This window comes from Anastrepha ludens, chromosome X (genome assembly GCF_028408465.1).
Source record: "Anastrepha ludens isolate Willacy chromosome X, idAnaLude1.1, whole genome shotgun sequence".
NCBI lineage: Eukaryota > Metazoa > Arthropoda > Insecta > Diptera > Tephritidae > Anastrepha > Anastrepha ludens.
Genome location: NC_071503.1, coordinates 96,395,262 through 96,421,552, shown reverse-complemented (window position 1 = coordinate 96,421,552; position 26,291 = coordinate 96,395,262). Strand labels below are relative to the sequence as shown.

At 38.4% G+C, this 26,291-nt stretch overlaps 2 protein-coding genes across 2 annotated transcripts; both read left to right on the top strand.

Moving 5' to 3' along the window:
- The first annotated feature begins 1,411 nt into the window (after positions 1–1,411).
- LOC128869552 (probable fatty acid-binding protein) lies at positions 1,412–1,881 on the top strand. The gene has a single exon (XM_054112119.1). The coding sequence runs from the start codon at positions 1,457–1,459 to the stop codon at positions 1,850–1,852; it is 396 nt and encodes a 131-aa protein (XP_053968094.1). The 5' UTR covers positions 1,412–1,456; the 3' UTR covers positions 1,853–1,881.
- A 13,478-nt stretch (positions 1,882–15,359) lies between these two features.
- Positions 15,360–15,834, top strand: LOC128869541 (probable fatty acid-binding protein). Its single transcript, XM_054112109.1, has one exon. The coding sequence runs from the start codon at positions 15,410–15,412 to the stop codon at positions 15,803–15,805; it is 396 nt and encodes a 131-aa protein (XP_053968084.1). The 5' UTR covers positions 15,360–15,409; the 3' UTR covers positions 15,806–15,834.
- Positions 15,835–26,291: the final 10,457 nt, after the last annotated feature.

The following is a 26,291-nucleotide window of genomic DNA, read 5'->3' as shown; positions in this document are numbered from 1 at the left end:
AACGGGAAAGCGTGGCAGAACAGAGGATTCCTCTGTAGCGCTGCGCTCTTCCGAGAACGAAACGGGGTCTGTGCCAACGACCGGGAAGAGGAGAAAGGCAAAGAAGAGGAAAGTCGAGAGACGGAATTCGGAAATGCCTGCATCCTCGACCCAATCCAAGGCAGACAAACCTTTGCCTGACAAGGCAAAGGCTAAGGGACCTCAAATGTCGAATGACACTCTTCCGTCAACGTCTGGCGAATCATTCGCGAGAATGGCAGCAAAGGCAATGACGGTGGAGATACAAACCGACAAACAAGATGGTCAACTGTCCAAAGGGCAACAAGACTATCTTGACAGCTATCTTTGGAAAGCTATCGGTGAGTCGAAAGACGCGCCGACTTTCGAGGGGAAAAGCGTGGTGGACGGCATCGTAAAGGTGCACTGTTCCAATGCTTTTTCCCGAGAATGGCTAGAAAAAGCGATAGCAAAGATTTCAGCCTGCGAAAACAGCAAGTTTATTCTTGTTGAGAGTCGCAAAGAAAGGCTGGTACGAGCGAGTGTCTGGATTCCGGGTCCTTCCTGTAATTCAGCAGAACTCCTCAAACGCATCCGTGTTCAGAATAAGGATCTTGACACGACTCTCTGGAGAGTATACTCGTGCACCAGGCAGAAATCCGCTACCACTTCGGAGGCGGGTTCCCACCTGGTACTGGGTATCGATCTTGGGTCCCTCAAGGTTCTTAAGTCGAAGTACGGGTGCCGTCCTCACCTTCATCTGGGGCGGATCCAGTTCCACGTCCAGGATAAGGTGGAGGACAAATGTAGAGTACCTCCACTTCACTTTCAAACTTCTTTCGAATTCTTAAAATATATTCTTAACACTCAAACTCAAATTATGTAAACCATGTCAATTCAATTTGCTCTACTTTAATGACATAATTCTTTTCAATTTCAATGACATAAACTCTTTGCCTTTTTTTGAAACCCGAAACATAAGTAAACACATGGCACACACCAAATACACTTTTTGTCACATGATACCCCACTCCAAAGCAAAGCCATAGCTCACTGTGAAGTAAGCTAACCCTGAACAAAATTTAAGTCAACCTAAGCAGAATTTCATTTGTATAGTATTTTTAAGTGTTTACAATTTTGTTATTGATTTTTATTTGTAACAATGTTTGATTGTAATTATATATATATATTTGATGACAAGGCGAAAAGAAAGTATAAAAATAAAGCCATTCTATCAGAAGGCAGCTCAGTCAGCTCAGTCGCTACCTGATAGTTGGAAGGCAGTTATTTGCCCTAACTAAAAAAATAAATCTTTTATTTACAAAGGAATCTTTAGTCGGCAGGTTTGCCCTAAAATAATAGCACCTACACATTGACGATCCTGCTTCACATTACATGCATCACCTTTACATGGCGATCCTGCGGACGATCCTAAACGCTAAATAAATCATTAGTAAAAATGGCTGTCTGGGAAGGAAAGAAATACAAATTAGAAAAGAGTGAAAACTTCGACGAATACATGAAGGAATTGGGTGTCGGTATGGTTCTACGCAAAATGGGTAACAGTGTCAGCCCCACCGTTGAACTGAAGAAGGATGGTGATAATTACTCTTTCACCACTACATCAACCTTCAAGACAACTACGGTCTACTTCAAGCTGGGCGAGGAATTCGATGAAGAGACACTTGACAGTCGCAAAGTGAAGAGCGTCTTCACTCTGGTTGGCAACAAATTGGTGCAAGAACAGAAGGGTGACAAACCATCGACCATTATTCGTGAATTCACTGACTCCGAGCTAGTGACTACTCTCACCCTCAACGACGTGAAGTCCGTCAGAGTCTACAAGGCTGTATAAATGCCTCAGTGCACTACATGCGAAGTTCAAAACAACAGTAACAAAAAGCTAAAGTAATTTAAAATAAAAAATGCTACTTCTTGCGATAAACTAATGATTGAAAAACTAACTATCATACTGCATACATTTTACTTTATATAACTACATATACATATATATATATTTTGGATTGTGAATATCCCAATTTTGTTTATGACTGATTATTTGCTGATTAATGCATAAAATAATGTAATTAAAAGTATGAAGTTGTTATTAGGTAACAATTAACTATTTTTATGTGATTAGGCGGCTAATTAAAGTGAAATAATTCTCAATATTATTAACGACGCGCACCAAATTGTTCACACATGCTATGATAAATATTGTTGAACAGAGATTTTTCGTTAATGCATTTAAATATATTAACATTTAATTTAAAATTTTTATCATTGACAAATAGAATATTTAAGCACAAAACAGGCATAAGAACAAATGTGACTTTTTGCATTCAGTTAAATAAATATAAAATTGAATATTCGTGCGCCTTTTTTTTTTTTTTTTTTTTTTTTTTTATTTCAAACATAATAAGTAAATTACAATGTTTAATTACACTACAACTAGTTCAGAAACTAACGAGCAGTTTGATTCGAAAATAAATTACAATTGATAAAAAGAAATTACAAACAATATTTCTTATTTTCTGTTAATAGCCAGCAAGTTCATGTGGTTTTTTCCTCTTTAATCTTCGAACTGGGCACGGGTTACTAAGGATGCTCCTAGCTTCTTCGTTTACATGCCCTTGAAGTCGAATTTGGTGCGCTTCTGCTATTTTCTTAATTTCTTCAGTTACAGTGTTAACTTTAAGGTCCCGATGAATATCAGCATTTCTGACGTACCAGGGTGCTTTAACGATGATTCTCAGCACTTTGTTTTGAAAGCGTTGTATTACATTGATATTTTCTTCACTGGCGCAACCCCAAAGCTGTGCACCATAGGCCCATAATGGTTTTAATGTTTGTTTATAGAGCAATAATTTGTTATATATGGATAAATGCGATTTCCATCCAATTAGCCAGTTCATTTTGTTTAGCCTGATGTTAAGCTCATTTCGTTTTATTTTTATATGCTCTTTCCATCGCAACTTCGCATCTAGGGTAATACCTAGGTATTTTGCAGTATTAGCGAATGGGACTTTTTCATTAGAAATCATTATTGGTTGGTATTTTGTAATTTTATTTGTAAAATTCACGTGAATGGATTTACTGTTATTAAGTTTGATTCCCCATTTTCTCGTCCATGATACCATAGAGTCGATTGCAGTTTGAAGGTTCCTTGCAGCTTTTTCTTCTGTCTTTTCAACACATAAAATTGCAGTGTCGTCAGCGAAGGTGGCAGTTAAACAATTTGCCATTAGTGGTAAATCTCGTGCGCCTTAATGAAAAAAAAAAAAAAAAAAAAAGTGTAGAATTTATATTAACTTTAATAAAATGCACAATGGGGTTAAAAAAAAAAACAATTTAAAATAAAATTTTTTTTTTTTTTCAAATTTTTAATGTAGATATTAATAAAACAAAAAATATATATCATACAATAAAATGCCGATGCATTATCACGAATAAAGATAGACTCAGACATACTAAAAAAAAAATGATACCAACGAATTGTGATGACAATAATAAAATGTTTGTAATAACAAGGGGAATGTCTGCCAAAAATAACACCAGGGTAGACAAGGAGAACTACAACTCTCATTCGAAGTCAGGCCAACTTCACATTTGGGAATGTACGTCCACAGCTGATATAAGAAATATAAAAAGATTAAAATTCGTATACGAAGAAAAAATGAAAGGATCCGAAATACAGATAAATAAATAAGGGGATATAATAGTCCGATATAGTGAGGAGCCTCTGAAATACGTTTCAATCATGGCGAAACTATCATCAATAGCGACTAAAAGAAATATAGAAAAGCTAGCGCTAGCAAAAGATAATTTATTAAGAGAAATGAATATTGAAAATTTTAAGAATGCATTCAACAAGTTACAAAGTGAAAGATTAGAACAAAAATTAAGACCCTTAAGAATAATTTTATATAAAGCCCCAAAGCAAATTAATGACGAAGAAATTATAAAAAAATGTAATCTTTGAGTATCACAATTCAGCACTAGGAGGACATCTGGGTATAAGAAAAACTATATTATCTTAAAATTAAAACAAAAATACATATGGAAGAACATGAGGAAAATGATAAAACGATATGTAAACAGTTGTAAAGAATGTACTCGAAACAAACAGACAAAGTACATAAAAGAAAAAATGACAATAACGGACACACCTAGTACAAGCTTTGAAAATTTAAGCATAGATACAGTAGGACCATTGATTATATCAAATGGTTTCCGATATATTTTAACGGTACAATGCGAACTGACAAAATACGTATTCTTATTCCCAATGAAAACTAAAGAAGCAATTTCTATCGCAAAGACACTAGTAGAACAGGTAATACTAAAATACGGACTTTTTAAAACATTAAAATCTGATCGAGGTACAGAGTTTGCAAATGAATTAATGAAAAATATATGCGAAATACTAAATATAAAGCAGACCTTTTCAGCACCCTATCACCATCAGACAATAACAGTTGAAAGGAGTCACAGAGTCCTAAATGAATTTCTGTTACACTTCGTAGAAAATCACGAATGGGACCAATGGCTACCTTATTTTGCATTTGCTTTTAATACCACGCCGAACATAGAGACGGAATTTTCACCGTACGAGTTAATATACGGAAAACTTCCACGCTTACCAACTGACATAATCGAGGACAATCAACCAGTATATAACTTAAACAATTACGCAAATGAGATGAAACTTAGACTAAAAGAGCCACTTCTTAGGGCACAAGAACTGATAAAAGTAACAAAACAAAAGAGAAAAGAACTATATGACAAGAACAGTAACACATCAGAATTAAAAGTAGGTGACTGGGTATTTATAAAACTAGAAACTAGAAGAAAACAGCAAAGTCCATATCATGGCCCTTATCTCATAGTGGAGCGTAAAGGAGTCAATTCTGTATTACAAATTAACAATAAGCTTAAGGAATATCATAATAATACCCTTAAGAAATACAAAATCACCTAAAATATTATCATATTAAATAAATTTAAGAAAAATGTACTATAAAACATAGAATTAAAAATAGATTTAGATATACTAAGAAACTTTTAAAGTCATAAAATTATTTTTATTGAAAACCACTGTACTTGCAAAATTTAAACAAGTTTTTTAGCACAGTAATTTTCAATCTTAACCATAGGGGTGTAGAGTACCTCCACTTCACTTTCAAACTTCTTTCGAATTCTTTAAATATATTCTTAACACTCAAACTCAAATTATGTAAACCATGTCAATTCAATTTGCTCTACTTTAATGACATAATTCTTTTCAATTTCAATGACATAAACTCTTTGCCTTTTTTTGAAACCCGAAACATAAGTAAACACATGGCACACACCAAATACACTTTTTGTCACATGATACCCCACTCCAAAGCAAAGCCATAGCTCACTGTGAAGTAAGCTAACCCTGAACAAAATTTAAGTCAACCTAAGCAGAATTTCATTTGTACAGTATTTTTAAGTGTTTACAATTTTGTTATTGATTTTTATTTGTAACAATGTTTGATTGTAATTATATATATATATTTGATGACAAGGCGAAAAGAAAGTATATAGTAAATATATCACCTATTGTATTAAAGTCGCATTCTGCGATAAAAATTATTATTTTTCCATGCAATATCTTTACTTCCTCTGTTTTATTATTGGTTAGTATTATTTGAGTTTGGTATTTGTTAACGATTTCTTCTTTTTTGTAAAAATGATCTAAAATATTTTCATCTGCCGAATGAATGGTTGCCATTGACACATTATCTTCTTCAACGTTGTGTATTAGATTTAGGCTGAGTTCGGTATCCTTGAAATTATTTTCGTCCGTCGCATTTTCAAGTCTACTTAGGAAGTCTGCCACTCTATTTTCTTTCCCTTTTATACACTTAATTTCAAGGGCGTATTCTCCTAACTTGAGTAACCATCTTTGATATCTTGGAGACATGGCTTTTCCTCTATATTTTGAATGTAAGAATTTTATTGGTTGGTGCGGATTTTGAATTTTCTTCCATAAAGATAAGGTCACAGATACTGCACACTCCACAATATGGCAAGAAATTCCTTGTCGGTGGCGGAATAAATCCTTCCACGATTGTTTAGCGTTCTTGACGCCCTTCTTGGGGCCAAACAGCGCATAATTTGATTCGTCTGTTGTTAGCGTGAATTGTTTCTCAAAATTTGGATATCTCAGGATCGGATGTGAGATTATAAATAGTTTAAGTTTTTCAAAAGCTTCTATATATGTGGGGTCTTAAATATTTATTTTTACTTCTTTCTTTAAATACTTTGTTATAGGTTGAGCAACTTTCACGTAATCCTTTACGAATTTACGGTAATACGCTGTGAGTCCCAGAAAACTTTTTATTTGTTTTTCGGTTTTCGGTAGAGTCAAGTCCTCGGTAGAGTTTGTACTTTTAAGTTGGCCTGGTTCAGAACTCTGAAAATGTCTGTTATTGATTTTGTATGTTCATTCAGAGATGTACTGAAAATGAGGATGTCATCTAGGTTAGTTTACACGTTTTGTTAATGAAATCACGTAGTATTTCGTTCATCAGTCTTTGAAAAGTTGCCGGGAATTTTTCAACCCGAACGGCATCCGTATGAATTCGTATAGTCCATGGGGTGTCACCAAAGCTGTTTTTTTTCTATCTTGTTCCCTTATCAAAATTTGATGGTATCCTTTCGCGAGGTCCAATGCTGTAAAGTATTGTGCTCTTCCCAATTTATCTAAGAGTGAATCTATATTTGGGAACGGGAACTTGTCGTCAATTGTCACTTCGTTAAATTTTCTGTAGTAAATTACTAACCGATATTTTTTCTCTCCTGAATTGTCAGTTTTTTTAGGTACTATTATTAAAGGGCTTGAATATCTTGAACAACTTTTTCTTATTATCCCCTGCTCTTCCATTTCCCGTATTTGTGTCGTCACTTCCATTTTGTGTTGCGGGGGGTATCCATATAGTTTGGAATTTATTTGTTCACCTGTTACCGTTCTAATCTTATGTTGGATTTCCACTGTACTAGTTAACTTATCACCCTCCTTGAAGAATAGTCCTTTGAATTTATTCAACACTTTTACTATTTCGTCATGCTCTTCTTTATTTAAATGGTCTAATTGTATTCTGTTCCAATCAAAGTTAGCTGCTTCTAATGCACACACTTTTACGTTTTTATACGGATTTATTATAAGACTAGTTGTTTTTATTATTGAACGATATTTGTTCTTCCACTAAATCTATTATTATATTGAAACAATTAATTAAATCAATCCCAATTATGAAATCATATCTTCTTCCTTTTAGTTGGGTCATTTTCCAACTGATTTTCGCGTTTTTCTCTACATTGAATTCTAGAGGTGCATCTGTCACTACTTCGAATTTAATGTCTTTTCTGTTTATCGTACTAAATTCCAATGGCTCTCTTAGTAGCGTTTTCTCAAATCCTTTTATATCTTAATCAATTAAACTTATATTTGCACCTGTATCTATTAGTGCGTTGTATTCCTTATTTTTAATTGTTAGTTTTATGATTGGTAGGTAATCTGACGTCGTTCTGAAAAAAACTGATCCTGGCTTTGTGGGGATAGAGCTGTGTTACTGTGACACAGGTCTGGTTCCGAGTGTCCTGCCAATTGATCATAGTTTATTTCTTCAGGATTATGTTCAAGAAATCCGTTTCGTTCTATTCTAGGTTGCGGCAAGTGATATTGGCTGCCTTTTGTTCTAGGGTTTCCTAACTTGGCGGTTTCTTGATTATTATTATTTATTTTATTAATTTCATTATCATTTCCTTCATTCATTTAAACATTATCTAATACTTCCATGGGCTCAGCTGAGCTTTGCCTCGCATGATTCTAACTATTTTGATGGGAATTTGGTCCAGGGTGTCCTGAATCTGTGAACCTTTGGAAGTTACCCGAATTAGAAAATGGGTTGAAATTGTTGACCCTTCCATTGAAGTCATTGTTCTGTCTATATTGTCCTGAATTGTTCATGGGTCTATTGTTGTGATTGTAGTTATCATTGGGTCCAAAAATAAAATAGCCCTGTCCTTTGTTCTGATTATTCTGATTTCTATTGTAATTAGGATTGACGTTATTATATTTATTTGCCTGTTTAAAGGTACTGGAATTGTTTGCCCTAAATTTTCTAAACTCCTGCCTAATACAACTATCTTCATATCTTCTTTTCCTCATTATGTCTATTATGGTACCTAATTCCCTTTCCGAGTATATTTTATCCAGTAGTGCTCCCTGCCTCATTTCCTTAGCTATATTGGTCAACAAACTGTCCACATTAGATAAGTCTATACACTGATCCTCTCGATAATAGATACTTATTTTACTTTTATACTTAAGATTCTGTAGCTCTACAGCTAATTCACTTACCGTATTAACTCGGAGCTCATCAATTCTTCTGTAAATCTGGTGGGGTTCCATGTCCGGCCTGCATTTCACCTTCAAGGTCCTTTTTATTAGTTGCCAATTGTCAGGTTGCTGTATATTGATGATCACATTTTTGGCTTCTCCTTCTTCTTCGGTTCTTCCTCTTGTAGATTGGATAATAAGTATTCTACGCTGCTCAGGAACGAATTTATTGCTATATCTCCACTTCCCGTAAATACTGGTAGGCATGCCACATTTTTGTGAATTCTATCGAGTTGATGAAGTTCCGGCTGTTGTTGTTGTTGGAATTGTAGTTGCTGTTGTAGTTCCAGATATGCCACTCTTAAGCGTTCCAGTTGGGCATCTTTTCGGGCTAGTTCGTCTGCCATATTTACTGTGGCTGCTTGAGCTTGCTCCTCCATTGGTCGTCTTTTATCGAATAGCTGCTGCCTTTTAGAATACACTTTTATTCTTTTTTTTCTGGTCCTGTTCATTTAATGTGCAGGATACTCAGAGTCACGTAGTGAAGAATGTATGTACTTTTATTCTTTTTTTTCTGGTCCTGTTCACTTAACGGAGGATGGTTACATATGTAGAAGTCCACGCAAGTGGGGAAAGTTACTGATTGCCATTCACTTGGGAGTGGCCAGGACGATTCTTCTACATATGGTTCAAGCAGCTCACAACATCCGGGATTAGCCCACGTATCCTCTGGTTAGCTTCCGAACACCCGTTCGGGAGTGAGCTAACGTGAGAAGGCGAAACATTCCAGAATAGCTGGTTGTGCGCTGGGTTTGGGACCCACCACTTAAAAATCCCCCCCAATGAAAATATTAAAAAAGCCTCGGATGAGAGCTCCCTATACTGATGACGACCACTGCAAACGAAATAAGGATAACGATATGAGGGCATGTACCTGGAATGTCCAGTCCCTTAATGGGGAAGGTGCCACTACCCGGCTGGTTGATGTCCTCGTGCGAGTAAAAGCTGCCTCCACTGCCATTCAAGAGACGCGATGGAGGGGGCAAGGCAAGAAAAGCGTAGGACCTTGTGACGTCTACTACAGCTGCTATGTAAAGGAGCGCAAATTCGGTGTTGGATTTGTTGTGGGAGAGAGACTTCGTCGCCAAGTACTGTCGTTCACTCCGGTGGACGAGCGTCTCGCAACAATCCGCATCAAAGTCCGTTTTTCTAACATATCGCTAATTTGCGTCCACGCCCCGACGGAAAAGAAGGACGATGCGACCAAAGACTCCTTCTGTGAGTGCTTGGAACGTTCCTATGAGCGCTGCCCCCGCCACGACATAAAAATCGTGCTAGGCGACTTCAACGCCAGGGCGGGCAAGGAGGGAATTTTAGGTCCCACAGTCGGAAAATTCAGCCTGCACAACGAAACATTTGGTAACGGACAGAGGCTGGTCGACTTCGCCGGGGCCCGAAACATGGTAGTCTGCAGCACCATTCTCCTGATCGAAAAACACGAAACCAGATCGATCATGCTGTGATAGATGGAAGACACGCTGTAGTGTATTAGATGTACGTACGATCCGAGCACCAAACATCGACTCGGATCACTACCTTGTTGCAGCCAAACTGCGCACATTCCTCTGTGCAGCAAAATACGTGCATCTACGTACGCAAAGAATGTTCCTAATCGAACAGCTGCGATCACAACAGACAGTCAGACGATTCGCCACTCGACTCTGACTCCTGCTCCCAGAGAGTACTGCCCAACAAACCGGCATGCACGAACAATGGAGCAACATTTCTCGTTCCCTACGTACCGCCGCCGAAGAAGAAATCGGACTCCGACGAGCCCGAAAAAAAAGTTGGTACGACGAGAAATGTCATGCTGCCGCAGAAAGAAAGGATGCCGCCTATAGGACACCGCTGCGATCGGGCGCAACGCGAGCCATGTGGGATCGCTACAGAGAGCTAAAAAAGCAACAGAGTCGTATTATCCGAAAGAAGAAACGACAGGCCGAAATACGTGAGTGCGAGGAGCTTGAGATGCTGGCCAACAGGAACTACGCCCGAAAATTCTACCAGAAAGTTCGGCGGCTTACAGAAGGTTTTAAGACCGGGGCGTTTTCCTGTAAGAACAAAGACGACGAACTGGTGACTGACGAACAGAGCAATCATAAATTATGGAGGGAACTCTTCTCGAACCTGTTAAATAGTGACAGCTCCAACCATGACGAGGTGAGAATAGCAATATCACGGCTAAAGAACAACAAAGCCGCGGGCACCAACGGACTGCCGGCTGAGCTATTCAAACATGGCGGCGAGGAGCTGGTAAGGTGCATGCATCAGCTTCTATGCAAAATATGGTCGGATGAAAGCATGCCTGCCGATGGGAATTGAAGTGTGCTCTGCCCAATCCATAAGAAGGGCGATCCTGCAATCTGTGCCAATTACCGTGGGATTAGTCTTCTTAATATCGCCTATAAGGTTCTAGCGAGCGTATTGTGTGAAAGTCTGAAGCCCACCGTCAACCAACTGATTGGACCTTATCAGTGTGGCTTTAGACCTGGAAAGTCTACCATCGACCAAATATTCACAATACGCCAAATCTCGGAAAAGACCCAAGAAAGGAGAATCTACACGCATTATCTTTTCGTCGACTTCAAAGCTGCATTCGACAGTATGGAAAGGAGTTACTTGTATGCCGCGATGTCTGAATTTGGTATCCCCGCAAAACGAATACCTCTATGCAATATGACGTTGCTCAACACCAGCAGCGCCGTCAGAATTGGGAAGGACCTCTCCGAGCCGTTTGATACCAAACGAGGTTTCCCACAGGGTGACTCGCTGTCGTGTGACTTCTTTAACCTTGTATTGGAGAGCATCGTACAAACCGCAAATCTTAATCGCTCAGGCACAATATTTTATAAGAGCGTACAGATGTTGGCGTATGCCGATGATATTTACATCATCGGCCTTAACAACCGCGCTGTTAGTTCTGCCTTCTCCAAACTGGATAAAGAGGCAAAGCTAATGGGTTTGGTGGTGAACGAGGACAAAACGAAGTACCTCCTGTCTTCAAACAAACAGTCGGCGCACTCGCGTATCGGCACCCACGTCACTGTTGACAGCTATAATTTCGAGATTGTGAAAGACTTCGTCTATTTAGGAACCAGCATTAACACCGATAACAATGTCAGCCTTGAAATCCAACGTAGAATCTCGCTTGCCAACAAGTGCTACTTTGGACTAAGTAGGCAACTGAGCAGTAAAGTCCTCTCTCGACGAACAAAACTAACACTCTACAAGACCTCTCATCATGCCCGTCCTAACGTATGGCGCAGAAGCTTGGACGATGACAACATCCGATGAAGCGACGGTTGGAGTGTTCGAGAGAAAGATTCTGCGTAAGATTTTTGGACCTTTGTACGTTGGCAACGGCGAATATCGTAGACGATGGAACGATGAGCTGTATGAGCTTTACGACGACATAGACATAGGGCATCGAATAAAGATCCAGCGGCTTCGTTGGCTGGGTCATGTCGCCCGAATGGATACAAACGCTCCGGCTTTGAAAGTATTCGATGCGGTACCAGCTGGTGGTAGCAGAGGAAGAGGAGGGCCTCCTCTGCGTTGGAAAGATCAGGTGGAGAAGGACTTGGCTTCACTTGGTGTGTCCAATCGGCGCCGGTTAGCACGAGAAAGAAACGACTTGCGCGCTTTGTTAATCTCGGCCAAAATCGCGTAAGCGGTTATCGCGCCAATTAAGAAGAAGAAGAAGAAGTAATACAACACTAGCAGACATACAAATTTAATCCTTTTATCTGAAACAAATAGAATACGAAAAAACACTACAACAAGCACTACATACAGATAAAAATTCAAGATTAATTAGTTATAGTACGAAAATGCAACAGAAAGCAAAATAATAATATTAAATTTCTTAACTTTATGTAATTGTATTTTTCCCCCCAAAATATGTATATTTGTCCAAATGCATTTCCGCTAACGAAAATGCAACAGAAAGCAAAATAATTGTACTAAATTTCATAACTTTATTAATTGTATTCTTTTCCCACAATATGTGTCAATATGTAAATTTATTTGTCCAAGTGCATTTCCGCTAACTAAAATGCAACGGAAAACAAAATAATAGTATTTAAGAAAGTGTAAAATAAAGAAAGACAGTTCATTATTGATTCAACCTTAAACCCATGTGTTTTATTTTTTTTTCGTTGTTCTCCGCTCCGGGAATAAACGTGGCGTAGTCGGTAGGATACCCGTGTATCCTTATGTAAATCATTCAGTTTCGAGGATATTGGATATTTTAATATCCCTAACGGGAACTTTAGTTAAAGTGACATTTTCGAATCCTTTAAAAGATTAAAGGAAATTATTTGTGAAAAGAAAAGAACTTTAATTAAAAGTGACATTTCCCAATCCTTTAAAAGATTAAAGGAAGCACAAATTTTTTGTAAAAAAAAAAAAAAATTACTTTAGTTAAAGTGACATTTTCAAATCCTTTAAAAGATTAAAGGAAACACAAAATTTTAATTGAACTTCACAAAAAAAAAAAAAACAACAGAACAAGTTTGGAAAATTGTTCAATACAGTGTTCGATTTAACCATCGGAAAGTTACATTCTTTCAATTACATAAATCTGCACATATTTGTGCGTGTGCAAAGCGAACAACAACAAATAATAAAAAGTAAAACATTACCAAATTACCATTAAGTTTAACCATCGGAAAGTTACACACTTTCAATTACATAAATCTGCACATATTTGTGCGTGTGCAAAGTGAACAACAACAAATAATAAACAAAGAAAACATTACCAAATTACCATTAAGTTTAACCATCGGAACCTTGTCATGTCGGTCTCCTTGCCGCGGGGATGAGGCTTAAGTGGCGAGTTAACCCCATTCTATGGAGATTAACTTACCACGAACTAAGAGGGCAGCTCCATATAGGAATTGGGTATCCACTCAACCGCGGAACGGCGGAATTGGTGGCCACCCAAGTACTATGTGGAGAGTACCGTACCGACAACCTGGCAGGAGGTATAAAATGCATTTCATCGCAATGTGGAGGTTAACAAAGGATCTCTCTGCACGAGGTAACCCACTTTCGGGAAATCCTCCCGTCGAGCAATCGACGGCTCGGGCATCGGATGTGCAGGCCCGAACCCCACATTCCCCTATGACCGGAACTGACACCCAGGGTTCCGGAGGAAGCGCACTACTAGTGGTGAAACATGGCACATTGGCTATGCCAATGGAGAGCCGAGTGAGTTTGAGCGATATACCGCCGTCGAAACGATCTCAAGCAACTGAACAAGTTGTGGAGGATGTGGAGATGGCGGACAATCTCTCAGTAGACTCAGACGAATCTCTGGTACCGAGTAAGTCTTTGACAACGGTTAAACCTAGTGTGAATCAGGTAAGTACCGGTAAAAAGACCGAAGTTATTGGAGAGTCGAACGCAGGTGTTGGTCTAACCGCAAGGCAGATCAAACGAAGAAGACAGAAGGCGAGGCAAGCCGAAGCACTAGCTAAGGCAAGGACTCAAGCTCCGTCAACTTCGACACCTGTAACGGAAACGGGAAAGCGTGGCAGAACAGAGGATTCCTCTGTAGCGCTGCGCTCTTCCGAGAACGAAACGGGGTCTGTGCCAACGACCGGGAAGAGGAGAAAGGCAAAGAAGAGGAAAGTCGAGAGACGGAATTCGGAAATGCCTGCATCCTCGACCCAATCCAAGGCAGACAAACCTTTGCCTGACAAGGCAAAGGCTAAGGGACCTCAAATGTCGAATGACACTCTTCCGTCAACGTCTGGCGAATCATTCGCGAGAATGGCAGCAAAGGCAATGACGGTGGAGATACAAACCGACAAACAAGATGGTCAACTGTCCAAAGGGCAACAAGACTATCTTGACAGCTATCTTTGGAAAGCTATCGGTGAGTCGAAAGACGCGCCGACTTTCGAGGGGAAAAGCGTGGTGGACGGCATCGTAAAGGTGCACTGTTCCAATGCTTTTTCCCGAGAATGGCTAGAAAAAGCGATAGCAAAGATTTCAGCCTGCGAAAACAGCAAGTTTATTCTTGTTGAGAGTCGCAAAGAAAGGCTGGTACGAGCGAGTGTCTGGATTCCGGGTCCTTCCTGTAATTCAGCAGAACTCCTCAAACGCATCCGTGTTCAGAATAAGGATCTTGACACGACTCTCTGGAGAGTATACTCGTGCACCAGGCAGAAATCCGCTACCACTTCGGAGGCGGGTTCCCACCTGGTACTGGGTATCGATCTTGGGTCCCTCAAGGTTCTTAAGTCGAAGTACGGGTGCCGTCCTCACCTTCATCTGGGGCGGATCCAGTTCCACGTCCAGGATAAGGTGGAGGACAAATGTAGAGTACCTCCACTTCACTTTCAAACTTCTTTCGAATTCTTAAAATATATTCTTAACACTCAAACTCAAATTATGTAAACCATGTCAATTCAATTTGCTCTACTTTAATGACATAATTCTTTTCAATTTCAATGACATAAACTCTTTGCCTTTTTTTGAAACCCGAAACATAAGTAAACACATGGCACACACCAAATACACTTTTTGTCACATGATACCCCACTCCAAAGCAAAGCCATAGCTCACTGTGAAGTAAGCTAACCCTGAACAAAATTTAAGTCAACCTAAGCAGAATTTCATTTGTATAGTATTTTTAAGTGTTTACAATTTTGTTATTGATTTTTATTTGTAACAATGTTTGATTGTAATTATATATATATATTTGATGACAAGGCGAAAAGAAAGTATAAAAATAAAGCCATTCTATCAGAAGGCAGCTCAGTCAGCTCAGTCGCTACCTGATAGTTGGAAGGCAGTTATTTGCCCTAACTAAAAAAATAAATCTTTTATTTACAAAGGAATCTTTAGTCGGCAGGTTTGCCCTAAAATAATAGCACCTACACATTGACGATCCTGCTTCACATTACATGCATCACCTTTACATGGCGATCCTGCGGACGATCCTAAACGCTAAATAAATCATTAGTAAAAATGGCTGTCTGGGAAGGAAAGAAATACAAATTAGAAAAGAGTGAAAACTTCGACGAATACATGAAGGAATTGGGTGTCGGTATGGTTCTACGCAAAATGGGTAACAGTGTCAGCCCCACCGTTGAACTGAAGAAGGATGGTGATAATTACTCTTTCACCACTACATCAACCTTCAAGACAACTACGGTCTACTTCAAGCTGGGCGAGGAATTCGATGAAGAGACACTTGACAGTCGCAAAGTGAAGAGCGTCTTCACTCTGGTTGGCAACAAATTGGTGCAAGAACAGAAGGGTGACAAACCATCGACCATTATTCGTGAATTCACTGACTCCGAGCTAGTGACTACTCTCACCCTCAACGACGTGAAGTCCGTCAGAGTCTACAAGGCTGTATAAATGCCTCAGTGCACTACATGCGAAGTTCAAAACAACAGTAACAAAAAGCTAAAGTAATTTAAAATAAAAAATGCTACTTCTTGCGATAAACTAATGATTGAAAAACTAACTATCATACTGCATACATTTTACTTTATATAACTACATATACATATATATATATTTTGGATTGTGAATATCCCAATTTTGTTTATGACTGATTATTTGCTGATTAATGCATAAAATAATGTAATTAAAAGTATGAAGTTGTTATTAGGTAACAATTAACTATTTTTATGTGATTAGGCGGCTAATTAAAGTGAAATAATTCTCAATATTATTAACGACGCGCACCAAATTGTTCACACATGCTATGATAAATATTGTTGAACAGAGATTTTTCGTTAATGCATTTAAATATATTAACATTTAATTTAAAATTTTTATCATTGACAAATAGAATATTTAAGCACAAAACAGGCATAAGAACAAATGTGACTTTTTGCATTCAGTTAAATAAATATAAAATTGAATATTCGTGCGCCTTTTTTTTTTTTTTTTTTTTTTTTTTTATTTCAAACATAATAAGTAAATTACAATGTTTAATTACACTACAACTAGTTCAGAAACTAACGAGCAGTTTGATTCGAAAATAAATTACAATTGATAAAAAGAAATTACAAACAATATTTCTTATTTTCTGTTAATAGCCAGCAAGTTCATGTGGTTTTTTCCTCTTTAATCTTCGAACTGGGCACGGGTTACTAAGGATGCTCCTAGCTTCTTCGTTTACATGCCCTTGAAGTCGAATTTGGTGCGCTTCTGCTATTTTCTTAATTTCTTCAGTTACAGTGTTAACTTTAAGGTCCCGATGAATATCAGCATTTCTGACGTACCAGGGTGCTTTAACGATGATTCTCAGCACTTTGTTTTGAAAGCGTTGTATTACATTGATATTTTCTTCACTGGCGCAACCCCAAAGCTGTGCACCATAGGCCCATAATGGTTTTAATGTTTGTTTATAGAGCAATAATTTGTTATATATGGATAAATGCGATTTCCATCCAATTAGCCAGTTCATTTTGTTTAGCCTGATGTTAAGCTCATTTCGTTTTATTTTTATATGCTCTTTCCATCGCAACTTCGCATCTAGGGTAATACCTAGGTATTTTGCAGTATTAGCGAATGGGACTTTTTCATTAGAAATCATTATTGGTTGGTATTTTGTAATTTTATTTGTAAAATTCACGTGAATGGATTTACTGTTATTAAGTTTGATTCCCCATTTTCTCGTCCATGATACCATAGAGTCGATTGCAGTTTGAAGGTTCCTTGCAGCTTTTTCTTCTGTCTTTTCAACACATAAAATTGCAGTGTCGTCAGCGAAGGTGGCAGTTAAACAATTTGCCATTAGTGGTAAATCTCGTGCGCCTTAATGAAAAAAAAAAAAAAAAAAAAAGTGTAGAATTTATATTAACTTTAATAAAATGCACAATGGGGTTAAAAAAAAAAACAATTTAAAATAAATTTTTTTTTTTTTTCAAATTTTTAATGTAGATATTAATAAAACAAAAAATATATATCATACAATAAAATGCCGATGCATTATCACGAATAAAGATAGACTCAGACATACTAAAAAAAAAATGATACCAACGAATTGTGATGACAATAATAAAATGTTTGTAATAACAAGGGGAATGTCTGCCAAAAATAACACCAGGGTAGACAAGGAGAACTACAACTCTCATTCGAAGTCAGGCCAACTTCACATTTGGGAATGTACGTCCACAGCTGATATAAGAAATATAAAAAGATTAAAATTCGTATACGAAGAAAAAATGAAAGGATCCGAAATACAGATAAATAAATAAGGGGATATAATAGTCCGATATAGTGAGGAGCCTCTGAAATACGTTTCAATCATGGCGAAACTATCATCAATAGCGACTAAAAGAAATATAGAAAAGCTAGCGCTAGCAAAAGATAATTTATTAAGAGAAATGAATATTGAAAATTTTAAGAATGCATTCAACAAGTTACAAAGTGAAAGATTAGAACAAAAATTAAGACCCTTAAGAATAATTTTATATAAAGCCCCAAAGCAAATTAATGACGAAGAAATTATAAAAAAATGTAATCTTTGAGTATCACAATTCAGCACTAGGAGGACATCTGGGTATAAGAAAAACTATATTATCTTAAAATTAAAACAAAAATACATATGGAAGAACATGAGGAAAATGATAAAACGATATGTAAACAGTTGTAAAGAATGTACTCGAAACAAACAGACAAAGTACATAAAAGAAAAAATGACAATAACGGACACACCTAGTACAAGCTTTGAAAATTTAAGCATAGATACAGTAGGACCATTGATTATATCAAATGGTTTCCGATATATTTTAACGGTACAATGCGAACTGACAAAATACGTATTCTTATTCCCAATGAAAACTAAAGAAGCAATTTCTATCGCAAAGACACTAGTAGAACAGGTAATACTAAAATACGGACTTTTTAAAACATTAAAATCTGATCGAGGTACAGAGTTTGCAAATGAATTAATGAAAAATATATGCGAAATACTAAATATAAAGCAGACCTTTTCAGCACCCTATCACCATCAGACAATAACAGTTGAAAGGAGTCACAGAGTCCTAAATGAATTTCTGTTACACTTCGTAGAAAATCACGAATGGGACCAATGGCTACCTTATTTTGCATTTGCTTTTAATACCACGCCGAACATAGAGACGGAATTTTCACCGTACGAGTTAATATACGGAAAACTTCCACGCTTACCAACTGACATAATCGAGGACAATCAACCAGTATATAACTTAAACAATTACGCAAATGAGATGAAACTTAGACTAAAAGAGCCACTTCTTAGGGCACAAGAACTGATAAAAGTAACAAAACAAAAGAGAAAAGAACTATATGACAAGAACAGTAACACATCAGAATTAAAAGTAGGTGACTGGGTATTTATAAAACTAGAAACTAGAAGAAAACAGCAAAGTCCATATCATGGCCCTTATCTCATAGTGGAGCGTAAAGGAGTCAATTCTGTATTACAAATTAACAATAAGCTTAAGGAATATCATAATAATACCCTTAAGAAATACAAAATCACCTAAAATATTATCATATTAAATAAATTTAAGAAAAATGTACTATAAAACATAGAATTAAAAATAGATTTAGATATACTAAGAAACTTTTAAAGTCATAAAATTATTTTTATTGAAAACCACTGTACTTGCAAAATTTAAACAAGTTTTTTAGCACAGTAATTTTCAATCTTAACCATAGGGGTGTAGAGTACCTCCACTTCACTTTCAAACTTCTTTCGAATTCTTTAAATATATTCTTAACACTCAAACTCAAATTATGTAAACCATGTCAATTCAATTTGCTCTACTTTAATGACATAATTCTTTTCAATTTCAATGACATAAACTCTTTGCCTTTTTTTGAAACCCGAAACATAAGTAAACACATGGCACACACCAAATACACTTTTTGTCACATGATACCCCACTCCAAAGCAAAGCCATAGCTCACTGTGAAGTAAGCTAACCCTGAACAAAATTTAAGTCAACCTAAGCAGAATTTCATTTGTACAGTATTTTTAAGTGTTTACAATTTTGTTATTGATTTTTATTTGTAACAATGTTTGATTGTAATTATATATATATATTTGATGACAAGGCGAAAAGAAAGTATAAAAATAAAGCCATTCTATCAGAAGGCAGCTCAGTCAGCTCAAGCAGCTCAGTCAGCTCAGTCACTACCTGATAGTTGGAAGGCAGTTGTTTGCCCCTAACTTAAAAAAAAATCTTTTATTCTCAAAGGAATCTTTAGTCGGCAGGTTTGCCCTAAAGCTCTTCCATAAGATAATAGCACCTTTACTTTCACGATCCTGTTTCACACACGTGACGATTCAGTATCACTTCACATGACGATCATTTAAGCACTTTACACAAAGCGTAAATATACTCAGTCTCATGACTGAAGTAATATTTACACAGATAAATCTGCAGCATAGCAAAGCGTCTACGGCTCTCTTGTGCCGTAGGCATGCAAAACTGCAAACAAACCCACACATAATGCTTATACAAGAACCATGGGTATGTCACAAGCGTATCTGTGGTCTAAGTGCTATGTCGTGGGGACAAATACTTCATTGTGAAGGGAATGTGAGACCGCGAGCATGTATTATCATGCCGAGGTTGATCGAACACACGATGTTAAAAGAGCTATGCTCCGGAGATATCGTTGCTGCAAAAATAAAGTACTTGAAAAGTGGGAACAGTGTCGAAGCTATCATAGTTTCGGCCTACCTACCCTATGACTCTTTACAGCCACCTCCTTCGAGGGAGCTAAGAGAAGTGGTCAAGTACGCAGAATCCAATAATCTGGGGCTAATAGTGGGCTGTGATGCAAATTCACAGAACATTGTGTGAGGAAGCAGCAAATGCAACTCCAGAGGTCTCAAGTTACTGGATTTTATCCTGTCATCCGATTTGGTCATTCAAAACACTGGTAACAAACCAACTTTTGTGACCAGAAGGAGACAAGAGGTGATTGATTTAACACTTACCAATAGGTCAGTTGGAAATCAAATCAACCGATGGCGAGTTTTGGAAGAGGACTCTCTTTTTGATCATCGTCTTATCGAATTCTGACTGGGAATTGACACAATATCAATACCTTCCGGTAGCAATCCTCGAAATGTGGACTGGGACAGGTATGGTGAGCTTGTAACAGAGCGATTACCAAACCTGAAAAAACTCAAATCAGCAGAAATGATTGAAGATGCTACTAAGAAATTAGAAGGTTCTTTAATCAATTGCTTTGAGGAACTGTGTCCACTCAGGCAAAGCAGACAGGGGAAAGCGGTTCCTTGGTGGAACCCTGAACTGTCGAAGCTTCGTGTACGGTCCAGGAAACTTCTTAATAAGGCCTTGAAGACCAAAACAGAAGAGGACTGGGCCAATCATCGACTTACACAGAGAGAATATAAGAAAAATGTACGGCAAGCCAAACTTGAATCCTATAGAAATTTCTGCAGTAACGTCGAAGAAATGAGGGAAACAGCGAGACTTTGTAAGGTCCTTCATTTAGACCGCTCAGTAAGGCTGGATTCCATTCGAAAACCTGATGGTTCATACACCATTTCCAAATCGGAAACGTTTAATGCTCTTCTCGAAACCCATTTTCCTGGTAGTAGAACTCTCTCTGAAGTTGAGAGTGGCATGAACAATAACGGTGGCAACGGTGGAACCTCTAGGTACAGCTGGTATATTGCTAGTCGGATAGTGACACGGGAATCGATAAGGTTTTCCTTATCTTCCTTTGAGAACTTTAAGTCCCCTGGACCTGACGGAATATATCCAGCAATGCTTAAAAAAGGAGGAGACAGGCTGAACGAGGCCCTGAAAAGGATCTTCACAGCCTGTCTTGCATTTGGTTATATACCATCCCAATGGCGACGCGTAAGAGTAGTATTTATTCTGAAACCAGGACAAGATGACTATTCCCTAGCAAAGTTTTAAACCAATCAGTTTGACATGGTTCATGTTGAAAAGTCTGGAACGAGTGGTGGAGAAACATATTCGAGTGGGAGTATTGCCGAGAAGTCCACTTAGTAGAAATCAACACGCTTACCAGAGTGGAAAATCATGTGAATCAGCCTTACACGATCTTGTTAGCAAGATTGAAGCTGGGCTGGAAGCTGACGAATACACAATGGGCGTGTTCGTGGACATTGAGGGGGCTTTTGATAATGCCACTTTCGGCTCGATATGTTCTTCTGCCGAACGACACGGAGTTAATCAAGCCATTATAAAATGGATATACTCCATGCTCTCTGAGAGGCTATTAACCGCTGGTGGGAGCGATGACGAGCAAATCACAGTCAGGGCCAAGCAAGGATGTCCCCAAGGGGGTGTTCTTTCTCCGCTGCTGTGGTGCTTCGTCGTAGACTCCCTATTAGTGGAGATGCAGGAACTCGGCTTTCACGTCCAAGCATATGCGGACGACGTCTGTGCGCTAACATCGGATAAATCCTTAAGGAGGCTTTGCACGAAAGTGCAGAGGATTCTTGACAAAATCGATGATTGGTGCATGAGACAAGGTCTTTCCGTTAACCCGAACAAAACAACCATAGTCTTGTTTACGAGAAAACGGAAATTGGATGGACTCAGTCTTCCAACACTGAAAGGTGTGACACTTGGTCTTTCCAACGAAGTTAAATGTCTAGGAGTAATCTTGGATAAGAAGCTGACTTGGGAGACACACGTTTCACTGAAGGTGAATCGTGCATTGCAGATTTTTCAGCAATGCCGTAGAGCCTTTGGCAAAACTTGGGGTCTGAAACCTGCTGTGGTCCTATGGATATACAAGGCACTTATCAGACCAATCATCACTTACGCTTCTGTGGTCTGGTGGCGACGGAGCATGGTTAAGTCCACAATCCGGGAACTATACAGGCTGCAAAGAAGTGTATGCTTATGCATCACGGGTGCCATGAGTACAACCTCTGGTGATGCCCTAAATGCTATGCTTGATTTGCTCCCCCTGGATATTAAGATACAACAGGAAGCAATAAAAGCAATGTGTAGATTCCATAAATATGGTTTCTGGCACGAAGATGGAACTATGGAACACAGAGAAATCTTTAAGTTGCTGTCGGAGCAGTATCCACTGTTTTTGGCACCTAAAGATGACCCGATACCCACAGTTTCATTTGGAAGGAAATTTGATGTGAGCAATGGAGCAATCCAGAATGCATGCAGGGAGGTTTGACGGATATTTTCTTTACCGATGGGTTCAAGACTGAAATAGGGTCTGGAGCCGGATGGTACTTAAACGATAGTAATAAGTATCACTATGCTATGGGGGGAATGGCGACTGTTTTCCAAACAGAAGGTTTTGCCATCCTAAAAGTAGCCGAATGGATAATTGAGAGGGGATGGAGCGGGAAACAGATTGGAGTCTTCAGTGACAGTCAGGCTGCATTGAAGGCCCTGGAGAACGCGAAGCAAACCTCAAAGATTGTTCAAGAATGTAAGAAGAAGCTTAATTCTGTCGCAAGACAAAACAGGCTTGTACTTATATAGGTTCCGGGACACTCCGGTGTTCAAGGAAACGAAATTTCCGACGAACTGGCCAACCGTGGATCAGCGGTGCCCCCACAGGGGCCAGAGCCAATAATCGGAATCAGTCCCGCAGGAATCAAGAATTGGATCAACGATTATGTAGGCAATCTACATAAAGAGCGATGGTCCGGTCTAGAACGCTGCAGAACTGCAAAGTGCTTTGTGACAAGTCCGAACAGAAAACTGTCAAACTTTCTACTAAAACTTAGAAGGAAAGACATTCGGTTGATGGTCGGCATCATTACAGGACACAACCCATGGGGTCAGCATATGACCACCATTGGAATCATCGAGGACCCGGTATGCCTGTCATGCTTGGAGGAGGCGGATAGCACTGAGCACTTTCTCTGTTAGTGTCCTGCCTTTGCTAGAGCGCGACTACGAGTATTGGGTTCCGATGTCATGAGAATGAGTAATATTCGTTCTCTAAAACTGGAGGATATTTACAAATTTGCCAAAGAATCTGGAAAATTCTCACAGGACTAACTATCTCTATCTCTGTCTCTATTCTTTCCTATCTCTTTCTCTGATACTTTTCTCCCTCCCTCCTTGACTATCTACCCCCTTTCCAGAGCTTTAAATACAATGGGCTTTTTAGCCTGAGTGTTTTAGGAGCCACCAAATCTCCTGGTGCTCCTTGGCTCGACCTTTTCAAATTCAAAAATTCAACCATCGGAAAGTCAACCAGCAAAAATCAAACAGCAGCAAATATTTCCCGATTTGAATTACCACCATCACACTCGAGAAAGGCAACAACACAGGACATCCACCGCAAGAGGAGGACATCGCAGAAGTGAGTCAATTAAGTAAAATTATCAAAAGTTATCACTAAATTATATAGTATGGTAATATTATAAAATACCAAAAATTAAATGGCCCAAATAAATTTCGACCCTCTTAAGTATTTAGGGACTCTTCCCGAATTTAATGGAGATTTTAGGGACCTCCGGACGTTTCTAATTTGGATAGACAAAATCCACCCGTTACTCCAACAATATGACGAACTGTCACAATCCCTCTTTTCGGATCTAATAAGAAGCAAACTGAAAGGAAAAGCTAGAGAAATTGACGAAATTAATTGCCAAGCCATTTCGTGGAGCGATATAAGGGATGTACTACAAAATAATTTCGGCGATAGGTTAAGCTGCGACGATTTATTTGATCTACTCAGGGCAACAGTCTTCAAAAGTACTAGCGTAGAATTTTATGAAGAAATAAAAAATAAATTAAGACGGTTAAATAACAAAACGCTTTCGGTTCTCGGGGAAGAACAAGGAGGACTAAACTACGGACAATTTAGACCAAATTTCTACCAACAGAATAATGGACAATATAATGAAAATTTCCAACCAAATAACGGACATCTGAGACAAAATAATTATGATGGGCATAACGAACAAAGAAATAACTTTACTCAACCAAACCAGAACAGTAGGATCAATAACCAAAATCCTTTCCAAACGAATAACAGTTACAATAAACAACCGCCACCCGAACCGATGGATGTTAATAGTTATGAATTTAGTATCAAACCAGGTGAACGGACGATCCAAAATTTTCAGGAATCAGCCTCGGAGAAATACCATATTTAACCCTTAACTGGTCCGGCGTCGTCTGAGAGACTACGTCATATAAACAAATCCTGTTTATTTGCTACTGGAACCACCTACATACGGGTCGCTCCGCCTATTCCTTCCCCTATTGGTCATTAAAAAATAGTCACATTTCTGTCGATTTTGTTCAGTTATACTCTAAGTTAGGAACGATTATATTTGCGCGGTAGTCTGTCAGACTACGCCGGACCCTTTACGTTACTTTAGTGCGTGTTTCAAATATAGTGAGTTATGGCTGGGCCATCTAAACGGGTGCGTTTGGGCGATTGTGATTATGAAGAAACTCTCTCTAAGTGGAATAACGAAGACACTGATAGTGGTAGTGATATAGACGATGTGTCGGACGACTATAATATTGAGTCAGAGCATGACACTAACTCGGAATTATCTGAATGTGAGGAGGACAATGACAGTGATGAAGTGGACTCAACGGAAAGTGAAAAGAAATATATATATGGCAAAAATCGGTATAGGTGGTGTACTTCAGAAGTTCGTCCATCATCTAAATTCCGAAAACATAACATTGTGATGAAAGTTCCCATACTGAAAGCAAAGGCAAGGATGCTTGGTGAGTCTGCAGATCCGATAGCTATTTGGGGCTTACTTTTTAGTGACAATATATTGGAACATATTATGCAGTGCACTAACAAAAAGCTAAATTCGATGAGTGCAAAATATTCTGCTATTTCAAAACACCACCTAAGAGAAACAGATATAACTGAGTTGAAAGCTTTTTTTGGACTTCTCGTGTACACGGCAGTATTTAATTCAAGTCATGAACACCTAGACTGTCTATTTGCAACAGATGGAACTGGAAGGGACATATTCAGAGCAGTTCTCAGTAAGAAAAGCCTTTGGCTGCGATAAGATTTGATAATCGAGAAGATAGAGAAGAACGCAAAAAGGATGACCCTTCTGCAGCTATATCCTTCGTGTTTAACAGTTTTATAGAGAATTGCCAAAGTTTATATGGATTAGGGCAATCTGCTACTGCGACGAAATGCTGGTGAGTTTCCGTGAGAGATGCCGCTTTAAGATGTACATGCCAAACAAGCCAGCAAAATATGGCCTTAAAATTCAGTGCTTAACAGACGCGAGAAACAGCTATCTTTATAATGCTTATATCTATTGCGGAAAGGACTCGGATGGTTTTGGTCTCAGTGACGAAGATAAGAAACTTTTAAAACCTACGCAAGCAGTATTACGCCTAGCAACGCCGTTCTTCAACAGCAATCGCAACATAACAGCTGATAACTGGAATTCTTCAATACAGTTAGTGGACGTCCTTCTAAAGAAAAATTTAACGTTTGTAGGCACCCTAAAAAAAATAAACCCGAAATACCACAGACCTTCCTACCCAATCGCAGAAGAGCTGCTGGATCAACATTCTATGGATTTAGGGAGGAATGCACTATAATTTCCCACGTTGGAAAAGCCACAATTCTGATATCTTCCATGCACGACAGAGAATACACTGACCAAGTAACTAATAAACCAGAAATAATCACCTTTTATAATGAAAATAAAGGAGGAGTTGATTCCATTGACGAAAAGTGTTCAAAAAGTACATCCAGTCGTCGTAGTCGAAGGTTGCCATTGACAATCTTTTTCCGTGTCTTGGATATTTCTGTGGTAAATTCTTATATTCTTCATCAGTGTTACAAAAACAATCCAATAATAAAAGAAAAAAATGTTTTTGGAAAACAGCTAGCTATGCAATTG

Coding starts and splice junctions, on each gene's coding strand:
- LOC128869552 (XM_054112119.1), top strand. CDS start 1,457: ATGGCTGTCTGGGAAGGAAAGAAATACAAATTAGAAAAGAGTGAAAAC.
- LOC128869541 (XM_054112109.1), top strand. CDS start 15,410: ATGGCTGTCTGGGAAGGAAAGAAATACAAATTAGAAAAGAGTGAAAAC.